Source organism: Callithrix jacchus, chromosome 8 (genome assembly GCF_049354715.1).
Source record: "Callithrix jacchus isolate 240 chromosome 8, calJac240_pri, whole genome shotgun sequence".
Classification (NCBI taxonomy): domain Eukaryota; kingdom Metazoa; phylum Chordata; class Mammalia; order Primates; family Cebidae; genus Callithrix; species Callithrix jacchus.
Window position 1 is genome coordinate 95,692,875 of NC_133509.1, and position 17,851 is coordinate 95,710,725.

The 17,851-nt window shown below is 37.8% G+C and overlaps 3 protein-coding genes across 3 annotated transcripts in view; 2 read left to right on the forward strand and 1 right to left on the reverse strand.

Moving 5' to 3' along the window:
• The window catches only part of MNAT1 (MNAT1 component of CDK activating kinase), a 231,720-nt gene extending 223,805 nt beyond the window's left edge, over positions 1-7,915 (forward strand). The window contains exon 8 of the mRNA XM_002753979.7: positions 2,859-7,915. Coding sequence (XP_002754025.1) covers positions 2,859-2,979 — 121 coding nt within the window. The 3' untranslated portion in view covers positions 2,980-7,915. The remainder of the gene's footprint in view (positions 1-2,858) is intronic.
• Positions 6,100-16,739, reverse strand: TRMT5 (tRNA methyltransferase 5). The gene is made up of 5 exons (XM_002753952.7): positions 16,355-16,739; positions 14,598-15,253; positions 12,593-12,717; positions 10,569-11,220; positions 6,100-10,318 (listed from the first exon to the last, which is right to left on the reverse strand). The coding sequence occupies exons 1-5, from the start codon at positions 16,558-16,560 to the stop codon at positions 10,233-10,235; spliced, it is 1,725 nt and encodes a 574-aa protein (XP_002753998.4). The 5' UTR covers positions 16,561-16,739; the 3' UTR covers positions 6,100-10,232.
• SLC38A6 (solute carrier family 38 member 6) overlaps positions 16,567-17,851 on the forward strand; it is a 69,835-nt gene continuing 68,550 nt past the window's right edge. The window contains 1 exon segment of the mRNA XM_009006129.5: positions 16,567-16,752. Coding sequence (XP_009004377.1) covers positions 16,648-16,752 — 105 coding nt within the window. The 5' untranslated portion in view covers positions 16,567-16,647.

The window sequence follows — 17,851 nt, forward strand, 5'->3', positions numbered from 1 at the left end:
AAATTTAAAAATATTTGCTCATTACTCTGGATTATGACTATTTCAAAAAAATACTAATTTCAAACACTAATCATTTTAGGTAAATGTTTTTTACACATTTATGGCATCAACGAGTATGACTGTAACATTTTACCTATAAAGGTGAACTGTTTTATATACTTTCTATGGAAACACGGCCATAAATTAAAAGATGCAACTGTTTTGAATATTTTACTGGTGGTCCTGTGTTTTCCTGCCAGGAGTGCAGCTGTTTCAGGTTTCTCAGGATAACATATAAAAAGCTGTATGCACATTGCAAGTTTGTGTTCAAATTGCCAAGCCAGATATGGTATGACTCAATTTTCCCAGAAGCAAGCTGAACCAAAATGTGATGAATCAAAATAGTTAGTTGCACAGTGGTTTATATTACAGCTATGAAAAACAATTTTCATTTATGATGGTTGGCTTTTCAAGGTTGACATACATTCTACTGTGGTGCTTGAATTTTACCATGAGTGAACATCTATTGTAGCTAAGACTATGCTTTTCTTTTGAGGATCTGAGGAAACAAAAGGGTAATACATCATCATCTGGTGTGTGGTTAAAAATTAGCTGGAACCTTGTATCAGGAATGGAACATTTCAAGTTACCTATGAACATATTACTTATTTGTATGATGGTTATTGAATTCCCTGTGAAGTCAGATTAATTTTTAGACATTTCTGAGGTAACTTAACATTTATTTCATTTCTCATGCATCAGAATCTTAACAGTTGATATTTTATTGTGTCTTGGGAAGTAATAAGCAGATAACTTTATGGCCATGGGGTAGGTATGGTGAATCCCTATTTAAATCCTATGCGACCTAAGATTCTATAAAGAATTTAACAATAACTAATTTTTTTTTTTTTGAGACAGGCTCTTGCTCTGTTGCCCAGGCTGTAGTCCAGTGGTATGATCTCTGCTCATTGCAACCTCTGTCTCCCGGGCTGAAGCAATTCTCCTGCCTCAGCCTCTCAAGAAGCTGTGATTACAGGCAACTGCCACCACACCCAGCTAATTTTTCTATTTTTAGTAGAGACAGGGTTTCATCATGTTGGCCAGGCTGGTCTCAAACTCCTGACCTGAGGTGATCCACCCACCTTGGCTTCCCAGAGTGCTGGGATTACAGGCGTGAGCCACCGCACCTAGACAATAAGGACTAGTAACAGTAGTCTCCAAAGTGGATGAGGGTAGGTAAGATAGGGTGTAGGAAGAAAATATTAAAACATTGATCGATTGATAGAGTCTTGCTCTGCCTCAGACTTTTGAGTAGCTGGGATTACAGGCGCACGCCACCATGCCTGGCTAATGTTTTGTATTTAGTAGAGACAGGGTTTTGGCCATGTTGGCAAGGCTGGTCTCATACTCCTGACTTAAGGTGATCCACCCACCTTGACCTCCCAAAGTGCTGCGATAACAGGCATGAGCCACCACACTCAGCCAGAACTTTTAAATATTCTTATTTCATCCTTGAAGTTTTCTATTTTTATAATATACTTACTATATTAGTATATTATGTATAAATAAGTATACAAATTTTGGAGATGCATGCTCAGATATGTTTTATGGCTATAAAATACTATCAAAAATGTTTTTGTTCGATAAATATTAATTTTCTTCTTCCTTCCACTTTCCCCTTTCATCTTTGGCAGAGAAGCAAAGACATGAGTTAAAGCCTTGATTTGTGGCAATGTGAATAAATTATAGCTAATTCCAGGAACTTAGCCTGCATCCTAACTTGATTCATTTTTTCGATTAGACTCATATTGCTGTATATATTTTCATTACACAGGTTTATTAAACATGGATACAAATGAAAAACAGACTTGTTGTTATATTTGAAGCTGTAAGTTGCTCATGCATTAAGATCTTGACACACAGGAAGTTTGAATGAATGAGTAAAAAAGGTTCCAAGTTATTAAAATGTTCTGGTACCTGATTTATTCATTTGCCATACCAGTAATTCTAAGGTGGGTGAAGCTCCTTTACTTCCTGAAAAAACAAGGTAGTTTCTTAAACTAAGCATTAAAACAAAGCTGGAATTATTTGCTTCCAGCAATGGTAGTAGTCATGCTAAGTTGCCCCTCTTTGGCTAGACTGTCCGATTTTTTTAGGCCTGTTTTGTCTATTTTTGTCACGTTAGAAAGGTTTAATTGCTAAAACAACAACAACAACAACAAAAACTGTGTGGTTGCAGAAAAAAATGAATTGTTACATTATTCTTTGAGATCAGTAGACTTCTCTGTATTTACTTTTTCAGACATTATTTTAAACTGAGGCTCAGTCGCAGAGATTTCTTCAACATGTAATCTTCTAATGTTTCCTTTCCAGAAAGGAAGGAGACAATATATTCTTGGAATATTGAAGTACTTTTGAAGTAACTCCTATGTATTCTCCCCTCTTCGATTTGTTTAGGTATTTAGGGCTTGCTTTCAAACATATTTATGTAGAAATGTCAGTAATACAATAGTATTTTGATACTGTGTATTTCTTAAGCATATACTAGGAAGAAGGTGTCCAAAACACAGCCAACAAAACAAATCAGCTCTGAAAATTGTGAAGCAGTGAATATTTTAGAATTATTTTTGAAACCTCTTTCAGAGCTGTTTTTAGACCCCATGGCAATTTATTACGTAAGTTTGTACTAGTTTAGGCACTACAAGTACAGTTGGCATGTTTCCTTTCGAAAGGTAATAATCTATTTATAATAAAAGCCTGAATATTTCAATCTTGGAATTCCTCTTTAAAACCTGAATCAGTTTTACTACTGCTTTTTCAAATGTTACCAATTTATATTTGCTTTTTATATCAATGCTGTACTTCTTGTTTTGTTTTAGGTATTTAAACCATGTCAGAGCTGCCTCTCCACAGGACCTTGCTGGAGGCTATACTTCTTCTCTTGCTTGTCACAGAGCACTACAGGATGCATTCAGTGGACTTTTCTGGCAACCCAGTTAACCGTTTATAAGATTTGGACCTTGGAGCTGAACCAGGGAGCTAGCGAAAGTAACGCAGACTTGTAAAGTTATAGCTATATGCAGCTGCACAACACAGTTCTACCACTAGCAGCTGTGTTAAAGTATATAAAGAGATTTCAGAACTAAGATGAGTAATATAAGGAATATATATTTGTGAAAAAGATTGTTTACTTATATTTTTCAGAGGATTTGACACAATAAGCCTCATCTGATCGAAGAGAGGAATAAATAATTCACCTGTATGTGTTTGAGGTTGACAGACTTATAAAATCTTTTTAAAAAATAAAGCTAGAATTTATATTAAGTTCTGTGGTTTTTCTCTTATTGCAGTGTTTTACTTCAACACATTTTAAATACCATTTTGATTACAACATTTATTGTTAATATCCGTCTATTATTTCTTCTCATAAAATGTTCCCCTTTTTCCTAATGTGTTGTTAATACTAGTCCAGACAAGTGGATATATTTCCTTTGACCAAGTTATGGCAAGAAAAACCTGACCCATGATAATGGCATTCCCTCAATGCTAAGGACTCAATGCCTGTTTTAAGCAGTGGAAAATGAGGCAAACTTTGATCAAGGTATTATAGTTCCCAGCTGTGAGCCACACTCAGGCTAAAACAGAGCCCAGTATTAACCTGCTTTAATGACACATTCAAAGAAGTAAGTTAATAAAATTTAATACTTAAATGACACCTTTCACCTCCAATGTAAGCTCGCTTTATGATGAATCCTTGGAGACTGGAGAAGGTACATTTTCAGTAGAATTTCCCTATGTATAAATTGTATACTGATACAGTTTTTTGTTGAAACTTCAAAGGATTTTATTACCAGAGTTTTGCTTAAAGAGTTTAGATTTGAAAAGGATGATATTTGCAGCATCTTAACCTTGTATGAGTTTGTTACATAGACCATTGGATATGGGATATAGTTTCTTAAGGAAATTAAGGGATTTCCTATCAAATCTCTATTACAACAGATGTTAGTTTTATAGATAGAAACTTATGTGAAACAGAACTTGTGGTTTCATTAGCATGGACTATCCATATGTAACAACTCCCTCTTATTTTACTAAGCAGGTATTAATTAATTTTAGGAATACATCTTCATCTTTATTGTACTTCTACTATCTTTGATAAATGAGAAAACCAAGGCATCAAATAATAGAGTAGACAAAGATCATATCCACAAGTTAGTAAAAAGCCAGAATTAGAATACAGGGTTTTTTTGTTTTTGTTTTTTTTAAATTGAAGTCCAGTTCCATCTACACTCTACCAGACTGCATATCCTATTCCTTTATCTATTAGGTATTCCCCAACTTGAGGATTAGTGTTTTTAAGTACAGTCTGTAAATCTGTTCAAAGAATAGTTAGAACATTGAATGTACAGTTAAAGCTTTGCAGCAGCCAACTGCAAAAATAAGGAATCCAATCTTTTGAAAAGAAACACTACTGCTTGTTCTCATACCTTTTATAAATGTATTTAAAAGGAATGAATGAATGAATAAAACATATCAAGGGTTTTAAGACTTGTTTTGAGCCTGCCTTATTGTGGAAATTGCATACACCTGGTTTGGCAAATAAATTCCAAAACCTTTATACATTTGTAAATATTTTGCACTTGGTATTGCTGTACTTTTTTCAGTAGGCCAAATTTAGAAGTGAACTGACCTTATCTGATCAAAGGGAATGGTGAAAAATAACCTAGTGACAATTCACTGAGGTTTAGTGAATTCACTGAATTTACTAAGCAACAGAAATATTCTAAATTGAGGTGCTTATCCCCTACCCTCCGAGTGATTTACTCTCAGAGACAAAGGCTGTACATGGCTTTCATCCACATGAATTAAGTCTTCAAGTATTTTATGAGTACAGAAGTAACAGTTAATAACTACTATATTACCTGTGTCCCAGGCACTGTGCTTCATGCTTTCTTTATTACCTAATCCTCAGAACAGTTCTACTATTTTCCCCATTTTAACAGATGGGGAAGCTGAGACAGAGGTTAGGTAAGTTGCCAACAGTCATATAACTAAAAAATAGCAGAGCTAAGATTTGAACTGAGGCAGCCAGACTCCAGAATCCATGCTCTAGAGATGACTGTCAAACAACAGCTGTGCTAAAACTAGTCCTGTGTAGTTGAACTTCATAAGACTTCCAGGAAGTTCTACAGATCAAGTATCTAGATCTTTTATGGGATATAAATGACATCAACTAAATGAACTCATTGATGTCCTAAGAGAAGTTCTGACAAATTCATGATGTAGAAAATGATTTTACTAACTGTACTTCCTTTTAAGCAGATATTAATGGTACAGAATGCATTTACATCATAGTTAGTATGCACGATTACTTAGTATTCCTTAATTTGATTCAATGAATATTTCACCTACACTTCTCTTAGAAGCTGTCTTTAGGCGGTCAACAGGTTGTCAGGTAATTATTTTAAAATCCAATTAAGGTGGCAGAAAACTTGTTAAAAAGTTAACAAAATTAAAAATTGTATCTAATGAGCTTTCTAGCTTTCTAGCTGTCATTTTCTAGTAGATTCATCAGGAACTCATTTACTAGGTATCGTATCTGAAAGTTTAGGGTGGACCTAGATTTAAATAAAGGATAATCACATATTCACTTATCCACTCCGAAGGAAAAGGGGGAAGTTAAAATGTTAATTGATACATTTAGGGATTCTGTTTCCTTTGCAATTACATATTGCATATTTTGTCCAGAGTAACTAAAGGGAGACAAGACTCTTATCACTTTACATATATGAATCAGAATATCATTTGCACACATACTTTATAACCTAGGACATCAATGTGCTATACTTGGACTGAATTTCAAAACAATTTGAATGTAATTCCTTTAAGGAATGAGGACTCAAGTTTATTACATCCCTATACTCCTTACCATTTATTGCCTTCATTTGTTTACATGACCTGCCAGACTTCTGAAGGCATTTGAATTTGTAATTACTTATCTAGATTAGGGTTCGTAAACATTTTCTGTAGGGCCACATAGTAAATATTTTAGACTTTGCAATGGTAACAAGCAAAATCGAGGATATTACTTACAGAACAAGGTAAAGCAAATTGCCCCACTTTTTTTTTTCAAACTGTACCAGCTTTATTAAAGATACTTTCCATAAACAATCATGGTATTTCAGGCAGGACAGGGCAGACAATCATTAACAGTATATAACTTTCAATGGACTACCAATAACTTTCTTCAATGGACTACCAAAAAGCAGAAAGCCACTATAAAACCCAATGAAATCTTCATCTGATGCTCTGAACAGGGATAGTTTAGAGCAAGGGTTGACATTTCACATTTAGAATGTTGTTTAATAACTTTTCACAAGCTGGCCCTTTCAGGAAGTCAAAGTTATCTGAAGAGCCACAATCTAGAAATGGAACCACTTCTCTTTTGACAGGTGCCATCTCAGTGGCATCACTGGGAAAGTCCAGATTGCCTGACACTGGTAACCAATGACTGGGGGTCAGGTCCCAACAGATGTCTGGGCTTAAGGGAGTTAAGTCTGTGCTGAAAGATGGAAAATGAGGAGAGGACATAAAAATGAATTTCTTTTTCCATACCACAAGGCTTCTGTGCCAAGGTGGTCATGTGTGTCAAAGGGAATCCCTCCTCCTAAGAGCCAAGAGGAAGTCTCTCAAAACTAGAAGGGAAAGGTGTTTTCCCCACATCAATCCAGCTTTGGAGGCATTCTATTAGTGACATATGTCCCTTCCCCCAAAAAACAACAATGAATTGTTCTGTGTGCTAACAACATAGCTTAACAACAAAAAAAAGGAAAGCAAAATTATAAAACTGACTTAAAAAATAGTATTTTAAACTGTACAGTCACCAGTATACAGTTATAAAAAATGCACACACTTCACTTGGCATATCCAGCACCTTCAGTTTTCTGTGCCTGGCCTGTTTTGGTATCCATTTCTCTGCAGTTATTCCTCTCCTTGCCAGTGTCAGCTTTTCCCTTTTTCCCTGTGGGTACCTTTTCTCCCTTCTTTGCCGGGGCCTTTTTAGGCCTGGGCTCTAGCTTTGGAGGCAGGTTTAGCAGACAGCCTCGCAGATCTTCTCTGTGGTTTGTCCTTCACCTTGGCTTATTCTCCTTGAGTATCCCCTTCAGCCTTTCTCTTGGACATGGTGGCGGTGGCGATGGCAGTGGTGGGACGTAGGCGCTGGGTGCTGGATGCAGTGGCACACGGGCTTTGGTTGGATGGGGTCGTTCTCGCCTCTTCTTCAGACTGCTCCTACACTTTTTTAATTGACAAAATTCAAAATATAGTCCAATTTTTTGTAATGCCTTTTTTGGTGAGAATAACATTGCCTTTAATTAGGGTTCTAAGTAAGTGTTCCCTGTGACCAAAATCAGTAGTAAATGATTGCCTGTTAAGGATTATCATTAGCCATCATTAACCATTAATACTAACGGTAATGAGATTTTACATATTTTATCTTTAGAAATATCTTCTCATACAGATACGTATTGCCAAATACTGCTATCAATCCAGGAGCACATGAAATTAATTGAGTATATTCATCACTTGGAAAGCATTTACAAAATTCTATTAGATTCTTCCCTTGAAATTTGCCTTGTAGCATGTCATTATTTTAATCACTTCTTACTGAAAATTAGATTGCATAACCTCAATTGCAGTTGTATAGATTTTGAAATGGAGGAATTTTCTTTGCATGTGCACCAAGGTCCCTAAAAGTGCTGAACTCAGAAAATATATTTGCTACAATTTGTGAGAATGGAAATCTTGCTTCTTGTTTTATCTTCTGATAGCATGACAAATGTGTAAAGATACTGTGCTTCAAATATTTGATTCAAATATTGGTTGTCAAAATGACTGTACCATAGTATGTTTCATATTAAAGTTGTTTTGCCTTGTGTTTTAGGCCATTCTTGCATTGCTGTAAAGAAATATCTGATACTGGGTAATTTTTAAGAGGTGTAATTGGTTCTGCAGGCTATAGGAAGCACAGCACTGGCATCTGCTTCTGGGGAGGCCTCAGGAAGCTTTTACTCATGGTAGAAGGCAAAACAGGAGCAGGCACTTCACATGGCGAAAGCAGGAGCAAGAGTGTTGGGGACGGATGCCACATACTTTTAAACAACAAGCTCGTGAGAACTCATTATCGTGAGGACACCCCCAAAAGGATGGTGCTAAACCGTTCACGAGGGCCACAGCGAGGGGCTCACACCTGTAACCCTAACGCTATGGGAAGCCAAGATGGGAAGATCTCAAGCTTAGGAGTTCAAGGCTACATTGAGCTGTGACTGTGTCTTTGCACTCCAGCCTGGGCAACAGAGCAAGACCTTGTCTCTAAGTAAAAATAAAAATAGATTCAAAAAACCGGCTGGGCATGGTGGCTCACGCCTGTAATCCAAGCATTTTGGAGGCCAAGGCAGGCGGATCACCTGAAGTTGGGAGTTCAAGACCAGCCTGACCAACATAGTAAAACCCCGTCTTTAAAAATAAAAAATAAATAAAACAAAAAACCATCCAGAATCATTTTCTAAGTGACTATTTAAGTTGCTTTCAATGTCCTTAACTCTTTGAGCAACTGTTCTTGCCAAAGGCCAGTTGTCTTTATCAAGTTTCTTTTCTCTGGACACGTTACTTCGGCTGCTGCATCCAAACACAACTAACTCACCCTGAGTAAATGGCTTCCCTTGCTTGGCTAACAAATGATTCACTTGGAGACTTACTTTGGTTGCAGCTTCATTTTCATGTTGTGAAGAAAGTCTGCTTTGATATTTCCATTTTAAATTTTCTAATTTTTCTGACAGTTGCTTGCCTGTGAGTTGGGAATACTGTGATGAGTGGTTTGTCTGGTAATGTCAACAGTTATTTTACTCTTTTAGCATAGCTCTAGATGCTTTGTCATCTAATTCAACATCAAAATAATTTACACCCTACTGTATTTTAAAAATACAACAAATTCCACTTTTCTTGTTTTGTTATAATATGCTCCGGTAATAAAAAATGTGGGTTCATGTGATATACATGGCACTCAGAATGCTGTTGTTACAACCACATCAGTGATTTGTGATGTGCCAAACAGAAGTGTGAAATGATGACAGTCACATTCAGTAAGTGTTGCAACCACTCAACTCTGCTGTTCTATCAAGAAAGCAGCTGCAGTCCTCACTTCAGCAGCACATATACTAAAAAGCTGGAACAATATAGAGATTAGCACGGTGGTCCCTGTGCAAGGATGACATGCAAATTCATGAGCGTTCTATATTAAAGACAAAAAACAGCTGCAGATGATATGTAAACAAATGAGCATGGTATGTTCCAATTATATGAACTCCGAAACTCTTAATATCATACAATTTTTTTTTTTTTTTTTGAGACGGAGTCTCATTCTGTCACCCAGAGTGGAGTACAATGGTGTGGTTTCAGCTCAATGCAAACTCTGCCTCCCAGGTTCAAGTGATTCTCCTGCCTCAGCCTCCCGGGTAGCTGGGACTCATGCCACCACACCTGGCTAAGTTTTTGTATTTTTAGTAAAGACAGGATTTCACTATGTTGGCCAGGCTGGTCTCAAACTCCTAACCTCATGATCCACCCACCTCAGCCTCCCAAAGTGCTGGGATTACAGGCATGAGCCACTGCGACTGGCACAATTCAATTTTTAAAACTGATACATAGTAATGTCATACAATTTTCACATATCACAAAATGTTCTTTTATTTTTCAACCAATGGAAAATATAAGAACATTATTAGGTCACAGGCCATATGAACACAGGTGGTGGGCAAGATTTGGCCTGCAGGATGTAGTTTGCCTGCCCCGTTCTAAATAACTTCATGTTTTGTTACTTTTATGGTGATAGTTAATTGGTAGTAAAGGAGCAGTAATACAAAGGACAACTACAAAGTGGTGTTAGTGCCTTCCTAGTCAATACTCAATTACCCTGCCATCATAAATGATTTTCCCTGAAAGAAAATATTTAATCATATTTATCTGATAAAAATTGCATATAATTTAGATTATAAAATAATTACATAATTTAGATAATAGGGAATGTGTTTGGTAGACTTATTTTAGTTAAAGTTTAATTCGTAATCCTTAATTTATAAAATAAGGCAAAGTATAAGGGTTTAATAGTAAAAACTGAACACTAAAATTTTATTTAATAATACAAATTATATTTTGCTACACTAAGTCTAGCAGGGAGATGGAGAAAACATTTCCAATTAAGTGTTTGAAGCAATTTGTGTTTTTTCATCTGAAAAGGCTTCAGCTGTCCTCTGCCTTTTAAGAGGCGGATCTTCGCAATTCTCTGTAACAAATCCAGAAAACCTATTTTAGGTAAGATATTAACAGTTGAAGATACTCTTAAAAAACAAACAATATAGGCATTTTTAAGATGTTTAGTCAACATAGACATGAAATAACATTCTTGCAGATTTACTATTTTAATGAAAGAGCTATTAGACTGAACTAATACTGTACTAAAATTTGTTAAACAAGGAAGAACTAGTCACAATTGAATGGCAAGGTTTACATTTAATTTTCCAGAAACTGCTCACCTGGATTTCTGGTCTGGTTCTTGTAGAGTACAGCAGCAGGAATCTGAAAGGTGATGCACAGCATTTCCTTGTTTGGGGCCACATTTCTTACCAGGTGAACTGAACTGCATGCCTCCAGTGAAATGCCTAACACAGCTCCAGCTCTTTGACGAACGTCTTCAGTAGGGTTAGCATCTTTGGAAAAGCTGTAACAGTGCACTATGGGAAGTAGTTCACTGCTGCATGGCTGCTCATCTAAAAGTGATTTGAAAGCACTAAGAAACTCTATAGCTTTTGCTGGCAAATTCATGACAATGTGCACAGAGGGTTTTCTTTCTTTTGACAGACTCAACAGCTGCATTAACTCTTCTTTGATGGGTCCTTGGAGGAAGTCCTTCCCATCCAAGTTGAAGACTTTCACATTTTGGTCCACTTTATTTAATTTACAATTGTGCAATAGCCACTTATGGGATTCAGGATTGAGATCATTGGCAAATACAGTGCAGTTTTTCTTTGCTACTGGAATGGCAAAGGGCCCAACCCCAGCAAAAACATCAAATAGGACATCCCCAGGCTTGAGAAGTTCTGTGATACGGCTGTGTTCTGTAGAGAGACGAGGATTCCAATAGACTTTTGAAAAATCAAACTCATAGGTGTAGTTGTTTTCTCGAACCTGAAGAAAGGTGTTATGCTTTTGGTTAATCTCCTTGGTCCTAAATCCTAACCAGTGATATTGGATAGGTGTGTATACACACAGGCAAACATATACACATTTAAATTTACTACTGAGAGCCAACAACAGTGCATTTAAAGGCATTTTCATTAGACTCCTGGTGTTTATGCTATTCCTAGAGCCATTTGATACACTGCATTAGACTTATTGGTGAGAAACAATCATCTCTTCAAAGCCAAATGTCTCTTCATCTCGATCCTAAAGGGCCATGATTATAAATTAGTTACCAAATGATATGAGCAATTTTTCAGACTGGCCAACTAACTGGCTTAATTATACTCACTTATGTCACCAGATAGACAAGACCTATAGTTTTGAAACAACACACCACCCATATCTTCATGGTGGGTAGCCAAGTTGTAGACAGTACATCTATGCAGCAAACAAGCGTCCCTCCTTATTTAGTTTTGTGTTTGTAAAAGGGAGCCATGCTAGATGTGTCACTAAATTTTGAGGTATTTTACTATGTTTTTAGACACCTACATGAACTTTGCAAATTTTGTCTCTAAATTAGAGCCAGTGTATAGAATGAATCATTCCCAGATTCTCTTTCCTTTCCCAAATTTGAGTTTTCATGGGTAAACCAAATATATACAGTGAAGCTAAGTCTTGAACAAAAGACTTTGTAACATTTCTTTTGGGTCTACTGTTGTATATACCTTAAAAAACAGAAAATAAAACTGTTACATATGGATTTTTTAGTTCCAAAAGTTACAGTCATGGAGTATGACCTTAAACTCCTTAATTTATGGATGAAGAATCAAAGGCCAGAAAATTCCTAAGTTCTATAAATCTGATAGATACATCTTCCATCATCTGCTTTCCAGGACCTTAATTCCCAATTTGTACGTGTTTTTTCTTTTCCTCCCCCCAACAGATGCTTCTGGCAAATTACTAAGGTTACAGAGGCAGAAACGTTTCTGCAAATTTCTGCCAACTAAAAGTCTTTCTGAGTATAACCTAGAAGGTTTAAATATATTTCGAGAACTGTTTTATACATACTGTTCTATAACTTGCTTTTTGTCACATACTGCTTTCTGTCAATTGTCCATTGTCGGCCTACCAATAGACAACTTATTTTAACAAATATAGAGCTCAAAAAACTTTAATGATGGAAATATTCCATTGTATCACTATATAAGAATTTAACCAATTCTTCTGAAAAGGCTTTATCAATGTTATTCCATCAACAGCATACGTAAGTGCTCACATTCTCACATACTCGTGTTGTAAGTATTTTAAATCTTTGTCATTTATTTTGATTCTAAACTTAATCTTAATATACACCTTACTTGGAGATAATAAAACATACCTTTGTCATCATGTTCTGTTCTCCAGATAGCACTTCCATTTGGAAATTTCGGTATGTATTGTCAATATTATTTATTTTATTTACTGCTGAGGTGATTCCTGGATTTTTGTCAATCATAACCTGGCCTAAAAGAAAAAATGAAAATCCGCAAATACTGCCTATTGGTTGCAAAATAAAAGCTAAAATTGTTAATATGAAACAGAAATGAGTTGTATTTCTTTTGGTTGATAAAAACTGCACCTACAGTGTAACGTGGCATGCAATTTAAAAAATTCAACAGATGACTAAGTTAATATTTGACAGTCGCCAACACACACACACACACACACACACACACACACACACACACACACAATGTTGGGTACATTTTTAAAGAAAACATTCTGAGTTTGAGTCTACCTAATATTTTTCCATGTTTAAACAAGGAACCAAAAAGGTAGATCACAAGGAATTGGCGAAGAATGGAAAGAGATGTAAGGACCCTGGCAACAAATGGCCTTGGAAAACAGTAAAACATCTGCCAGTTCCACTGGCCTCAGGCCAAATGTCTGTTTTACTGAGGGTTTGGAACAAATGCCCTCACTTTAGAAATACATGACAGCAAAACAATGTTTCCAAAAAAAGGAACATAGATTCTTCAGAATCCTATCTAAATTAAATGCTCATTTATTTCAGAGCAGAAAAGCTACAGAATTGGCATACTGATGGCCTTCTGATGAATCTATTTTTTTAGTTAACACTTTAAAAAGTTATAAGAATCCATATGCTATCTTATTGCATAAGATAACTTGATTTGTAAGTCAGCACACAGTACCCAATTATAAAATATCCTGAAATACAACCAGCATTTGTACAATTTCTGATAATCAGATGCTTATTTTTGAATATATCAATAAACGAATTAATCATTGTTCTTTCCCTTTCTGCTTCATGTATTTGAACTCAACTTTTAAGGTACAGAATTTAGTTTGAAATGAGGAATGAAATTTATAAATTAAAAAAAAACTATTCTGAAGGTCTATAGTAAAAGCTTTAAAATTACTATTGTATGAAAATATTTCACTTTTAATGTATGAATGCCTCTATGAAAGAAAGTTTATAAAACAGGAATGCCAGAAGGATGTTTGAATTAGGGTAGGCAGTGACTCATGGGAAAGCCTAGACTTGACATTTGTACCCAGTCGCAATTACAAGGATCTGCTTAGGGATTTATGTTACCACTATCCATTATTACCCCCTTCATCAATAAAAACAAAAGAAATGCATAATAGGACAGTATGCTGTCTGACATACAGAAGAGACTCAAATAGTTGAATCAATGAAAGCATAAGTAAACATCTTGCACTTTTGACTATAAAGTACCCAAATTTATGAAACATAGTATTTAACAGCCCTGTAGGCCTAACAAGACTTGTGTACCAAAAAAAACTTTGCTCAGTGTAGCTGCCAAAGCATGTGATTCAAGTTTAATCTACACTGACGTACTGGTATACACAAAAGCCTGGACCAGTATTTGGAATTTGCTATGACTCTAAAGACGATATTCCAAAATGGCCCTCAAAAGAGGGTATGTAGCTCAAGATCTAGCTTAAAGTTAACATGATAAAATGTTCTACCTCTGTAACTTGGCATTAAAAATAATTTTTTTTTTTGAGACAGTCTCGCTCTGTCTTCAGGCTGGAGCACAGCTGCACGATCTTGGCTCATTGCAACCTCCGACTCCCTAAGGGACTCTCCTGCCTCAGGCTCCGAAGTCGCTGGGACTACAGGCACACGCCACCACATCCAGCTAATTTTTTGTATTTTTAGTAGAGACGAGGTTTCACCATGTTGGTCAAGATAGTCTCGATCTCCTAACCTCGTGATCCGCCCGCCTCGGCCTCCTAAAGTGCTGGGATTATAGGTGTGAGCCACCACGCCAGGCCCCCCCAAAAAATTCTTAAAGCTAAAATTAAAAATTTGCAAATTCTCTTCAAATTCACAAATATTACTACAACACACGTACCAATTAAATGTTTGAAAGGTAGCTGATGATCTCGAAGGTTCAGGTGTGCAATATGTCCAACTCTGCTAAACCCTGAAGTTACATCTTGACCTTCAGGAAGCACAGCTCTCAAGATCTCTTCTGACTTAAAGTTTTCATATGTTAGTTCCAAATTATATTCAGAGATCTGTGGACTGACATTTAATTGCTCTAAAACACTGAGTTCTGCTTCCTCAAAGGAATCATGAGTAAACATTTTATAGGGATCCAACATGATTAGTCTACTTTCTTTATCTTCTGGATCTTCAATTACACGTTTTACACCTGGGCGCTGCAATGCTGCCCTTTTAAGGGATCGCATCAATTTACTGACTACTTCTTTCCTCACTTTAAGCACTGGAATGCTGACTGTCTTTTTAAAAGCTGTTCTATCAAGTTTTGTCATGCCTCGGACATCAGAGGGTGGTGAAAACAATTCAGAGTCTCTCTCATGTGTTTCTATTTCTGGCATGGTTGAGAATATTTTTCTTTGACCCAATAAGAGAATACCAGGTGCTTCTGAAAGCGTCTGTGTCAGGGATGTCCAAGCTAGTGGAATTAATGATTTTGATTCAGTTATGCTATGGCTTCCCAGTTTCACAAGTCTTCTTGAGAATCCAAATGGCCTCCATAAGATCCTAAAAAAAAAAAAAAAAATTCACACACAACAGCTTTTGAGAATAAAAATCTAAATTCTACTATCTCAAATAACCTGCTAAATGCTGACAAATAAAACGTTTAGTGGTGTGTGGAAAGTATACCATCTCTTCCAGAAAAAAGTGACTTTTTTCAGGAAGCCGTATTAGTGGTAGATAATAGTGGTTTATGCTAAATTTACACCTTCAACTCACCTGCTGCTTAGTGAGCCATCAGCCACACTCAATGATCCTCTCCACCCACAATTTTCTAGACAATACATTCGGGATTGGAAGGCTGAAGTATGAGTTAAACGGTCATCTCTAAATGAAATAGTCATTATATATGACCATGACTAGTGGTGATATTTATTAGGATAGTCTCGTGGGTGCTTATTGTGTCACATGTATGCTAAATGCTTTATGCACATTATCAGTTTTGGGAGGTGTGCAGTATTGCACCCTCATTTTGTAAATGAGTAAACTAAGGTAAGGTAACCCAGAAGTAAGGTAACCCACCCAAAGTCTCCCAGCTGGTAAGTGGCTAAGCATGGATTAAAACCTAGTTTTGACTGACTTCGGTGCTTGTATTCTTAATATATTGCTCTGTTGTTTGTTTTCAATGCTTTACTACCACATGTCCTGCCTTTAACTAGAGGTTAGGGCAGTCTAGAGGTTAGGTTAGAGGTTAGTCTGAATTTTGCGGACTAGAGTTTTGCTGAGTGTTAGATGCACAGTATCCGTTATTCACTATCTTTTAAAAATACCAACGAATTTACTTTTAAGGGAAAAGGACCCTGTTGCAGAATCCTGTAAAGCAACTTATTTTAACTTCGCCGTCAGAGTTCAAATTGGGTCTAGGAGCTGACCAGCTGGGTGACTCTGGATAAATTACTATGGGTCTCGGTTTTCCCATCAGTAAAATGTGGCGAAAGGGTTTTGAACCTTTCCTTACTATCCAGTAACTCTGACCTAAGGTCAACACCTGGGCTGGTGGGTGACCTCGTGATGTTTCCGTATTCAGGCAGTACGAGGCGGAGAGCAGCCCCGGGCGGACTGGTACCTCCCTTGGATCATTAGTCCCTACCGCGGCCGCCACCTTACCTAAGCACCATTCCAATTCCCCGCGTCGCTCTGCAGCTGGATCCGCGAGCCGACCCCTCACCTCTCGCTCCGGTACCGCTCGGAGGTGGGTAGTGGCTGGACTGGCGGGCCTTCGATGACATCATCACTGTTCGCCGCAGAGAGGGCGAGCGTCCTTTCCTCCCCGGACCTGGTGGGGTACGGAAAGCCGGAAGGGCCGGGCTCATAGCTCCGCCTCTGGCGCGACTGACGGCAGGAGAGCAGAGCTGGGGTAGAGGCTCCCAGATGGACCTGGTAGTGAGCTGGAGAGTAGCATGGAGGCGTCCTCGGAGAGCTTCAACGCTGAGCAGGGCTGGTATGTCTCTGCCCAGCAGCCTGAAGAAGCGGAGGCCGAAGAGTTGAGTCCGTTGCTAAGCAACGTAAGTGGGCTGTGTTCGCTTCCCGCTACTGGCGCCTTCCTGCTTCCCTTAAGTGCCTGCCAGATAAGACCCGGAAAAGAAGTAGGACCGTAGCGGGACAGGGAGATGCTGGAGCCTAAACCCTGGGGAATGGGGCCTGAAGGCAGCCGCCGAGATGCAGATGAAATTGGCGCAGTTATGAATGTGATAGCAGCCTAGCATACCTTCAAGAAAAGATGAAAAGCCTCAGGTGGAAGAGATGCAGCGTTGAGTGGAAACTGCAAACATGATGGGATGAACGTCCCTAGGATTATGTACTCACTGCTGTTACATCTTTGTCACCTTCTTTACTCCACCGGTCTCATGAGATCTTTGCAGGAGTCCCAGGATTTTCCTTTTCCGACTTAGTCATGGAGGAAGGGAGAGTAATAAACATTTTAATACAGAAATTCTTAGCCGTAGAGTGGAAGTGGCTTGGTAATAAGTCCATAGCACGTTACTGACCCTAAAGCCTGTGCAGTGGGCACTCCGCTTTTTAACTCAAGTCCTAGACACTGTTCCCAGGACTTTGTTCCCCGTGCTGTTTGTGGGGATGGGGGTGTTTTCAGGGATACCGCCAGAACAATGTGAATTGCTTCTATTTCTAATATTGTCATTGCAGGTATACCTGACCATCCTTCCAGTTTGGTAGAACTGATTCATTAGGTATATAAGTAGAGATTAGTTGTGCAGTCCTGGTAATTGAGGAGGAACAACTGTCAACAGCAGTCTCAGGTTGACTCAGCAATTCTTTAGTAATCACATGAGCTAAGGCTATGTCCCTCCAATCCCTCCCCACCCCATTCCTATCCTATCTTCATCTCTTGCAGTCACAAGGTTAGTCATGTCCCTTCCTGAACCCTACCTGTCTTCTGTACTGGTAGAAATGATTTTCCTAAGAAACTCTAGATTCTTGGAGCTGCACTAGTGGGAGGTGGGAAGGAAACTAGTGTTGGTTAAGCAACTAGTGTTTGTCATATAAAGCCTGATGGTTCGCAGCTTTTTTTCATAACCTTTCATTAATGGACTTTCTTCATGAAATTTGAGCTTCACCATCCAAACATTTAACACTACTAAATTC